Source organism: Amphibalanus amphitrite, unplaced genomic scaffold (genome assembly GCF_019059575.1).
Source record: "Amphibalanus amphitrite isolate SeventyFive unplaced genomic scaffold, NRLGWU_Aamphi_draft 000145F_arrow, whole genome shotgun sequence".
Lineage (NCBI taxonomy): Eukaryota > Metazoa > Arthropoda > Thecostraca > Balanomorpha > Balanidae > Amphibalanus > Amphibalanus amphitrite.
Window position 1 is genome coordinate 575,739 of NW_024881640.1, and position 10,177 is coordinate 585,915.

General features: G+C 57.1%; 2 protein-coding genes and 1 non-coding gene across 3 annotated transcripts; 1 reads left to right on the top strand and 2 right to left on the bottom strand.

The window, feature by feature from the left end:
• Nucleotides 1-286: 286 nt before the first annotated feature.
• LOC122382687 lies at nt 287-3,286 on the bottom strand. The gene has a single exon (XM_043368350.1). The coding sequence runs from the start codon at nt 3,284-3,286 to the stop codon at nt 287-289; it is 3,000 nt and encodes a 999-aa protein (XP_043224285.1).
• Nucleotides 3,287-3,404: 118 nt separating this feature from the next.
• On the bottom strand, nt 3,405-4,176 carry LOC122382718. Its single transcript, XM_043368403.1, has 2 exons — nt 3,505-4,176; nt 3,405-3,432 (listed from the first exon to the last, which is right to left on the bottom strand). Exons 1-2 carry the CDS (start codon nt 4,174-4,176, stop codon nt 3,418-3,420), a joined length of 687 nt encoding a protein of 228 aa, XP_043224338.1. The 3' UTR covers nt 3,405-3,417.
• Nucleotides 4,177-8,104: 3,928 nt separating this feature from the next.
• Nucleotides 8,105-8,176, top strand: Trnaa-cgc. The gene has a single exon. It is a non-coding gene; the product is annotated as a tRNA-Ala (tRNA).
• The last annotated feature ends 2,001 nt before the right edge of the window (nt 8,177-10,177 follow it).

Consider the following 10,177-nt stretch of genomic DNA (forward strand, 5'->3'; position numbering starts at 1 on the left):
GACGCACATCTGCCGTTGCATGTAGTAATGCAAAAAGTCCAGTACACTCAGATGCCTCTATTCACACCCGTACCCGCTCGTGTCCCGGAGCGCACTGCCCGGCTTCACCACATTAGCCTAGATCATACCTCTGTACACGTCATATCACGTCATATCACGTCATTCTGAACCCTAGACAAAGGCTGATCAATTTCTCCCTCCGCCGACTCACCGTCGCCATAAGACCCTGGCTCGCAATACGACGCGCACCATCATCGCTCGAACCACGCAATGACTAAGACACAGACTACACCTCACCCTGATCCTCAAGATCATCACTTCCGCTGCTGCTGTTTAACGCATCAATCGGCACCACGTGGCCGAAGAAGTCAGGCGGCCGCCGATTACGCTGACCTCGGCGCACCACCCTTTCGCCGCTGTCGCTCTCAGACCGGCCGCATTCACCACCCGCATCATCAGCCTCCTCCACCGGGCGCCCCGGCGCGCCATCGCCCTCATAACCGAATGTCATGACGATCGGGGACCCGGCACGGTCCTCCTCCGCTTCCTGTGGGCCCCCGCTGCCCCGGTCGGGGGTCCGAGGGCCTGCTGCTGGTCCCCCGGTGTCACCGCAGTGGCGGAGGTCTCTGATGTGCCAAGGCACGCCGCCCACTTCAACCACCTGCGGCGACACCACGCCAGACACCGTTCCTCGAACCGACCGCTCGGTGCAGCGGGTGCCCGGCCGCCTCACCCACACGGCGTCCCCCACCTGGAAGTCGCCCTCCCGCCGGGCTGGCGGCCGTCCTATCACGGCCTCCTCGGACGCTCCGGCGGTAGCTCTTTGTCTCACGGCGTCCCTCACAGGGTAGCGGTAGATGCCGTTGGCGGGCGCCTCAGCCGCCGTCCCGCCGTCACGGGGCGTGATATTGTACAGGTGCACGGCCTCTCCGATGCCACACTTCTTCCGCGCCGCGATCACTTTGACACTGCGGTGGTTCCGCTCCACGATGGAGTTCCCGCTGGGGCGATGCACTGCGCGGAAACGCAGCAGCACTCCCCAGCGGGCAGCGAAAGCGGCGAACTGACGACTGCGGAAAGCGGTGTCGTTGTCCGCCAGAAGCTCAGCCGGTGCGCCTCGCTCCGCGAACACTTGTTCGAGTTCACTCGTGACTGTCGCCGCGTCCGACCGCCGCAGCAGCCTCCACACACAAAACCGTGACGGGCCACAGTCTATCACCGACAAGTAGGACTGACCACCGTAGTGCGTGACATCGATGGCCAGCCGGTCCCACGTCCCCTCCACAGCCAGCGACCCGTGCCTCCAGGTCACCGGCGCCGGGTCAACCGCGCGGCAGACGTCACAGGCCGTCACCACTTCCCTGACCACTTTCCGGGAAATCGACGATGACACATCCCGACGCGCGAAATACAGCGTTCGTCGGACACCCGGGTGACCCGCCCTGACATGTACGTCAGTGACGGCCTGTCGGAAGTCCACGGTAACGGCGCCGCCGCCGTCTCCCACTTCCGATCCAACCACTGCCGCTGCTGCCACTGGCTGTCCATCGCTCGGCCGCTGGTCCGCTGGCTGCGAGTCCTGACGCAACCACAGGGACGGCACTCGGGTCAGCGTGTCCGAACGGTTCTGAGACGAGCGGACTAGAGACACGGTGAGAGAAATGCCCAGCTCTGCGACCAGCTGCCTGATGACGTCGACCCGCCGGCGGATAAGCATCTCTCCATGTGCCTTGGTTCGCAGTCTCGCGCGCCCGCTCAGAGCGTCGCTGACCCACCGGTGAACAGTGGCGGAGTCCGTCTTCAGCTCGATGGTCTTCATGTCCCACGCCAGGGCCAGGTTGATGCCCCGCACGGCGGCGTCGAGCTCCGCCATGTTGATGTGGGTGGCCTCGTCCCGGCGGAGCCAGCACGCGTCCTCGATGACGTCACCTCCCTCGCTCTCCAGCACGACGCCGGCGGCTATCGAGCTGGCGTCCGTCCACAGTACGGCGCGGTGCCCAGTCACGCACCACTGCCCACGGGCCGGGTCCTCGCTCGCCAGTCGCTCAGCCACGTGCTTCAGCTGTTCCCGCAGGGCCGCGTCGTGTGTGACGTCATCCCACCCGCGTGTGAGAGAGTTGACACGACGCTTCAGCCACGCTGTCGCTGGTCTCAGCCAACCGCAGACCGGCAGGTGCGCCACGATACGACCACACCATGAAAACACGGAGCGCCGCGTCATTGCCGCGGGCGGTGAGCCGACTGGGTTGTCACGCCTCCAGGCCAGCCCACCCCCGACTGGCTCCACACGCAGTCCCAGCAGCCGCGCTCCGTCCGCAGCCCGCTCCGGCGGCTTACACTGGAGCCCATAGCTCGCGAAGTGGGCGATCACGCGCTCCGCGCTCACCACGTCCTCATTGACGCACAGATCGTCGACGTACGGTATGACGGCGCCCTGCATCACTGGGTCCTGTTGCAGCACCGTCCGCACCACCGCCTTCATGATGAGAGGCGCGACGTTGAGCCCGAATCCGACACGGGTAAGAGCGTACCTTTGGCCATCAATCACGACGGTCTGAAACGGCCACAGCCGACGATCGGTCCTGAGCTGCAAGTACGCCCTCTTCAGGTCGACGACGGCGACGTTGGCCCCGTGCCGCCGCCATTTCCTCAGCGTGTCGGCACATACGTCAGCGTCGGCCGTGTGTGCCTCCACATGGCTGTTGAGCTCGCGGCAGTCTAAGACTGGTCGTACTTTAGTCTTGTTCTGCTGTTCAACAGCCATGAGAGGGATCAGCCCGCGCGGCGGCCCGTCCACCGTCTCGTCGTACGGCTCCAGCCAGCCGTTGTCGATCCATGTACGGAGTTCAGCATCAAACTCCTGCCGTGCCTCGGCCGGCACGCCGTACTGGGGGACACCGTTCCTCAGGCACCCTGGCTCCGCCCCGTTCCGCCACTTCCACGCCACCGTCCAGTGTTGACTTTTCGCGTCATAAGTGACCGTGAAGTCTCGCTCTTCCACGGTCAACGCCGGGGGCGTCACGGCGCTGCATCGCGGCGGCACCCCTCCCGGGCCCGGCACGGCCACGTCGGGCCTCTCGCTGGCACCGAACACCACATCGTCCGCCGCCCGCACTGTCACCCCGCCCAGCGCCGCGATGCCGGTCATCCCCACCAGCATATCCACGCCCAGTGGTTTGTCCGGCACTACCACGGCGCTGAGCGTCACCGCGGGCCCGCCGCTCTTCAGCTGAACCGCCACCTCCGTTACTCCGCTGCTTGGCAGCCGGGACCCGTTGACGGCCATTACAGTCACGCCGCACCGTCTCCAGCTCGCGCAGCACGACTCGTGGATGATGGTGCAGCTGCAGCCCGAGTCGATAACAGCCACTCTGCGCTGCCCATTCACCAGCAGCTGCACCGTCGGTAGCGCGCCTCTTACTCTTGGGCTGCCCGAGAGGAGGTTGGCGCAGACACCGCCTCTCCTGACGCGTTTCCCGGCATCCGTTCCGGGCAGCGTGCCGCGGCGTGTCCTGGCTGCTCGCACCGGAAACAGATGATGTCCGCTCTCCTCTCCGCCCGGCAGTCACGAGCGAAGTGACCGGCTCGACCGCAGCGGTAACACCGTGATGACGCCGGCGTGTGGCGGGAACGGGCCGGCGCAGCGGCGGCAGCGGCTGCAGCGACGGCATTCTCTGCCATCAGCGCCCGAGCCCGCTCCACCAGCTCGGCCAGCGTCAGGCTCTCCATGCGGCAGCCGGCCCTCAAGGTATGCCTCGCCGCATCCGGGAGACCGGCCACGAAGCCGCACATCAGCGCCGTGTCGCCGAGCCCGCCGAACAGGGAGGCCAGCCGCCGCAGGTCTGCCAGGTAGACGTCGACGCTCTCGCCGACACGAAGTCTTCTCGCCGTGAACTCCTCGTACGCCTGGAACTTATCCACAGCGAACGCCCGCAGCAGGGCAGCTTTGACGGCAGAGTACTGCAGCTTCTCCTCGGGCTTCAGCTGCTGGTAGACGCTGAAGGCTCCGCCGGTCAACCGCAGGGGGACGACGGTTTGAATGTCGGACACTCCGCGCAGCTGACAGACGAGCTCCGTCTTATCCAGCCACTCTTCCACAGAGGCGTTACCGCCATCGAACTCGGGGATTAGCCGCATGTCCAGCGCCGAACTTGCCACAGCGCTTTCCTGTGACATGGTTGCCGAAATAGCTTGTAGTAATGCAAAAAGTCCAGTACACTCAGATGCCTCTATTCACACCCGTACCCGCTCGTGTCCCGGAGCGCACTGCCCGGCTTCACCACATTAGCCTAGATCATACCTCTGTACACGTCATATCACGTCATATCACGTCATTCTGAACCCTAGACAAAGGCTGATCAATTTCTCCCTCCGCCGACTCACCGTCGCCATAAGACCCTGGCTCGCAATACGACGCGCACCATCATCGCTCGAACCACGCAATGACTAAGACACAGACTACATTGCAGCAGGCCCGAGTACGTAATACGTATTCCCTCCCAGCAACACACTTGGCAGCGACAAGACGCCCGCTCGTTTTGGCCCTGTCTGTGGCGGGAATAGTGTCTGCAGGTGCACCCGAGCTTGGTGTCAAGTGTTGAGTGTCAGCGAGTGTCGAGTGTCAGAGTATCGAGTGTCAGGTGTCAGTCTGTGTCTGGGTTTGGAGCTGCACGTGCGACGGAGAACAAACGGCGTGGGACGCCGGGACGGTGACTGCTGCGGCTGCACTGTTCAAAGGAGAGAAGAAAAGATCAGAGGGGAGGGGAGGGAAGAGGAGAGGAGAGGATAGGAGAGATGAGGAAATTAGAGGAAAGGAGAGCCGAGAGAAGAGGAGAGGAGAGGAGAAAGTAAGAGAGGATAGGACAGGGTAGGGAAGGAGAGGAAAGGACGACGAAGAAAATCGTATGAGATGAAAAGACAGGACAGGACATGACAAGAAAGGAGCTAAGAGGAAAGAGGAGCAGAAAAAGTCGCCCAGGCAGTCAAAGACAGGCACACAGTCATGTGCCTGCCCAGCAACAGTTTTCCACGCTTGCGTCCTACCTCCGTAACCGTACACCGGCTCTCCGACCCAAATATCTCCGCCGCCGCTCAGCGGACAGCTCGAGTCACTTCCGACGTTCGTCACGGGCGTGGCAGTCAGTCGTGAGTCAGCCGTGAGTCAGTCGTGAGTCAGGCCGACTCGCCGTGACCCGGTTCGTTTACAGACACCGCCCCGGGAAGGCATTCACCGGTCGAGGATGTTTTCACAGCGGCCAAAGTAGAGAAACAGGCGGCCTTTGTGGATGCCGGCGAGCGAGAAAACAGGAACGGGAACGCAGAGTGCTGGCGGAGCAGGGAACAGCATTGGGTTGAGAGGGCGAGACCATATGCAGAAATGATCGGATATCTATGTGGTCTAGCTGACTGTTGCTAAGTTTGTCGTATGAATCGCCGGTGGCAAGACACGATTACCCCAATAAACTGAATTATACCTAACTGAATAGGCGAATCTGAAGTTATTTTACTGACAAACAAATGTTTGAATTTTGAAGTCAATATTTGTGAAAATAAAAAGTTACTGCCAATTTTAGCGATGCTTAGCATCTACAAAATTAATGGTTTTCAGCAGAGCTGGGCGCGTTCCTCGATTTTCGGTAGTGCGTTAGCGTTCCTGCGTTCCTCCGGCCGCGGTTAGTGCGTTCCTGGAATAGCGTTCCTCAATTTTTTCGCTCGGTGCGTTAGCGTTCCTGCGTTCCTGCGTTCCTCCCTCAAAAATACCGCCGAACCCGCGGCGCGGGCCCAACCAAACACGGGGCGAATCGATCACAGAATACCCAGAATGGCGACGTGGGGCCGAAAAGCAGCTCGACATCTCTTTTCCGAATCGAATATCTGAAATACGTTTTACCAATATCATCCGTAGGGTTTTCAACAAAAATACGACCTGCTTAAAAACAATAGTTAAGTTAAAAGATGTATCTTAGTAAAAGTTATCATATTTACTTTACACATTTAATGCCTGAAACTGAATCGAATAGTAAACATCACCTCTAAAAATCTTTACACATTTAATGCCTGAAACCGAATCGAATAGTAAACATCAGCACTAAATCTAAGCAAGCCTTCCTCGATTCGACCGACAAGTGGCGCCTCTACCGGCAAACACACGTACTCGAGATTCAAACATTTGAAACAGAGGTCATTGGCAGCAATATAATTTTTCGGGTGGTTCCGCAAGAACGCAGGAACGCTTCAAAATTTCGGGTGGTGCGTTCCTCTTACTTGTGTTCCTTTGAAAAACTTTGCGTTCCTGCGTTCTTGCGTTCCTAAAAAGGGCGGTGCGTACGTACGGAAGAACGCAGGAACGCACTAAAGGAACGCACTTGCCCAGCTCTGGTTTTCAGCACAACGATGAAAGCTCATCTCCAGCCGAGCCGCCGAAAACAAAGCTGAACTGAACTTTCCTGTTGAAGCGCCGATATCACTTGCTCGCGTGTGGGCGCACGCTTGCCCTCCCACCCACGTTACCTGCTGCGGCAAACAGGTGATTTGGCCGGCCACAGTGCACCGCCCTCGCCATCACGCCTGCCGCGCCGCACTCGCCGCCTGCGCGCAGCAATCGTCTCCTCGCCGCTCGCGCGCCACAACCGGCGCCGTTTGGCCTGACGATGGCCGTAAATTGGCGTCAGCTGAGCTACTGTTATCGCCACTAATTACAGATTGGTTAGCGGATCTGTGACGCCGTGGTGAGAACTGCGCGGATGCACCCATCGAGCGGGCACCCCGTGCACCCTGTGCACTTCCCCGTGCACCTCGGGAGGAGGTGGAAGACGGCAGAAGGTGGCCAGAAGGGGCGATCTGCGGTCAGAGTGGGTCCGGCTGCGGTCAGCGGCCACATCAACTCCGTAATGGGAGATACTGCACGAGCCCGCGGGCGGTGGACGGTGATGGGCTGTGTCCGCAGGTGGTGGGTTACGTAACACAGGCCTGGGTGTCGGATGAGAGAGCACAGAGCACTGCTCTGGTGTGGGCCGGTCCGTGCTCCTCTGATGAGGCAGTCAGTGCTCTGGTGTGAGGCGGTCCAGGGAGGCGCACTGCGTTGTGCTGGCGACCTCACCAAGGTCACACAAACTGCAGAGAGCAGGATAGAGGCAGGACACAATGCTAGGATCCGAGTTTATCCCCCAGGCCATGAGAGATCAGCCCAAAGATAATACTCGTTTTAACATTACAACTGCTTGCTTCCCGGACTCGGGACTGCTTGCAAAAACACATAAGCAGTCTATTTTTAGAAGAAGACTGGCTCACTCTTCAGACGATTTAGAGCAAATCCGAAAATCAGTCGACTTACTCATCTTCCTATCTCTGACCAGCTTCGTGCAAGTGCCGAGGCGGCGTTTCTTCATCATTCACAAAGCAAAACTTACTAAGCAGTAAGCACGAACCTCTGCCGCTCTCTGAAGCCGCAGTGGCTCCCAGTTCGCCCCGCTAGCTGTCAGTATGCTGACAAATATTCGACCCGGGCGTGCCTGCGCTACGCCGGCCTCTCTCTAATTGAAACGCTGCGAGGTGCGTTCGTAATTATCGGGCTACCATTTGTCAGAATGCACTCGCTGAGGCACCGACTGGTCGGGTCCGCGGGTCGGTGGCCGTGAGGACCGTGTGTGGAGCCGTGGTGGCGAGGTGGCGGAGGGGATGAGAGCTCGGCCTGGCAGGCTTGGCCTGTGGCAGCAACGTATGACGGCCCGACGAGCCCCAGAGAAGCGAGACGAATCTTTAAACCCATCCTGTGACGGAGTTTAGTTCAACCTACGGGAGAAAACAAGCATTACCAGATTAGTGGCCTGGTGGGATTATATACGGCCTCAAGGTGGAAGAAAGCACGTAATTTGATGATTAGCGGGAATAGTGTCACGCATGCTCGAGTGCCTCGGCTAAGAGCCATTTCTCGCAACAACACCAACAACACGTGGCTGAAGTAGTTGTTGTTCAAAACTAAATCAATGAGCTTGAAATAAAGCTATCCGACGAAAACAATCCTTCCTGTTTCAAGTTCATTAAAACGGGCGCAGAATGCACCATCTCTAATCGCCGAATTTGGGGGGAAAGAGAGCGCCAAGAAGGGGGTGTAGCTCAGTGGAAGAGCGATCGCTTCGCAAGCGATAGGCCACGGGTTCAAGCCCCGGCATCTCCAGCGCGCAGGTCCCTTTTTATGCCATTTCGACATTAGGTACATTGCGCCCACAGGTTACTGATCTGTTGCTTACGACGGACAAAGCTCCCACGTTTTCGCGGAGCATGAACGGTGTCAATGTTTAGCGCATAAGCTTTTTATTTGCCATAGACACTGCTTGCTTGTCACCTTTCATTGACCAATTATTCACCTTGACCAATTATTTTCATCTTTTCTCATCAGACGCCAAGAAAACAACTGGAGATCATGCCACCTTAAGAGCCTTCAATTCATCCAGCGGTCATGAAGCAGCTGCAAAATCTACATCGAAATTACTGACTGCATCTCCTATGCGTCTTTTTTCGCTCGTGATCCCCACGTTTGACGGACGAGCTCGGCCGTTTTCCGACGCTCTCCTTCTGCCAGCCGTTACCACTAATTGTTATCTGACGTCGGAATTGTAAATCAGCCGCCGGCTAATTTCAACCCACAGTCGGCAATGGTGTCAGGTAAGTCATTGCTTTTGTGCAGCTGCGTCCGCATCTCCCAGCTGACTCCAAATGTATGTAGAGCCCTTCATGGTTTCCATCTGTTGCCGAGCATTCAAACATCCGGCAGCATTTTGATCAGCCGGAAAGGAATCGAGTTTGGGTAATCGTCGTAACTGAGCTTTTGAAATGTGAATCACTTTTCTCACACAGGTCTAAAAATTAGTCAGTTACATGACGTCACAAGTATCTTTCAAAATTGACCCTATGACTTCAGGTCCGCTATCGTGACGTCACAAGTCTGAACACAAGCTGTGTCCGAACAAAACTGCATCAATTCGTTTCTTTGTGACTAATGTCTGCCTGCATGGCGCGCCAAATGGAGCTATGTGTCATCCGGCAGGGGTACCGCGATCCTCAGCCCCTGTGCCGGATACGGCTTGCAAGACTTAATTGCAACAAGGAAAACAATATTGCAAGTCTGTTTGTCAACGGGCAGGGACGGCAGGTGGGGGGGGGGGGGGCAGAGGGGGAGGGTGCCGCCACTCACCACTCAGTATTCATAGACCGGGGATAGGGTGTGAAGCGGATGCCGAGCCATGGCATATCGTTTCTGACGCTACGACCCGGTAGAGAGAGAGAGAGAGAGAGAGAGAGAGAGAGAGAGAGAGAGAGAGAGAGAGAGAGAGAGAGAGAGAGAGAGAGAGAGAGAGAGAGAGAGAGAGAGAGGAGAGAGAGGAGAGAGAGGGAGAGAGGGATAGAGAGAGATAGAGAGAGGGATAGAGAGAGATAGAGAGAGGGATAGAGGGGGAGGCAGGGAGGGAGGGAGGGGAGGGAGGGAGAAAGAGGAGAGAGAGAAAGAGGGAGAGAAATAGTAGAGATAGAGAGATAATGAGATGGAGAGAGTAGTAAAAAAGAGGGAAGAGAAAGAAAGAAAGAAAGAAAGAAAGAAAGAAAGAAAGAAAGAAAGAAAGAAAGAAAGAAAGAAATTAAGAAAGGGAGAGAGGGAGAAGGAGAGAGAGGGAAAGAGAGTGAGTGAGTGAGAGAGAGAGAGAGAGAGAGAGAGAGAGAGAGAGAGAGAGAGAGAGAGAGAGAGAGAGAGAGAGAGAGAGAGAGAGAGAGAGAGAGAGAGAGAGAGAGAGAGAGAGAGAGAGAGAGAGAGAGAGAGAGGGTGGCGCCAGTTGCCTATTCCCGGCTGCATGGCTGTTGCAGAGTTGCATGATGGTGCTTTGTTGGAGCAGGCGTGAATGATGTGGCGTAAAGTGAGGAGCGTCGGAAAGAAAAGATGATGCAAAATGCTTCAATGGCGAAGATCAGTTTCAAAATGTCCGAACGAATTGATTTGCATAGCCTGCATTATGACCTAAAGTAGGCTCTTGAGGCATGGAGGCAAGTTATGAGCCGGTATTATTATGACATTATGTCTTAAATAGCAATTGTGCTTGACAATACACTAATATATGGTGATGTCAAACCATGTCACATTCTTGCCGCAAAATAGCCACTTCCTTCATAGAAGCACCTTAAACATTGT

Coding starts and splice junctions, on each gene's coding strand:
- LOC122382718 (XM_043368403.1), bottom strand. CDS start 4,176: ATGTCACAGGAAAGCGCTGTGGCAAGTTCGGCGCTGGACATGCGGCTA.
- LOC122382687 (XM_043368350.1), bottom strand. CDS start 3,286: ATGGCCGTCAACGGGTCCCGGCTGCCAAGCAGCGGAGTAACGGAGGTG.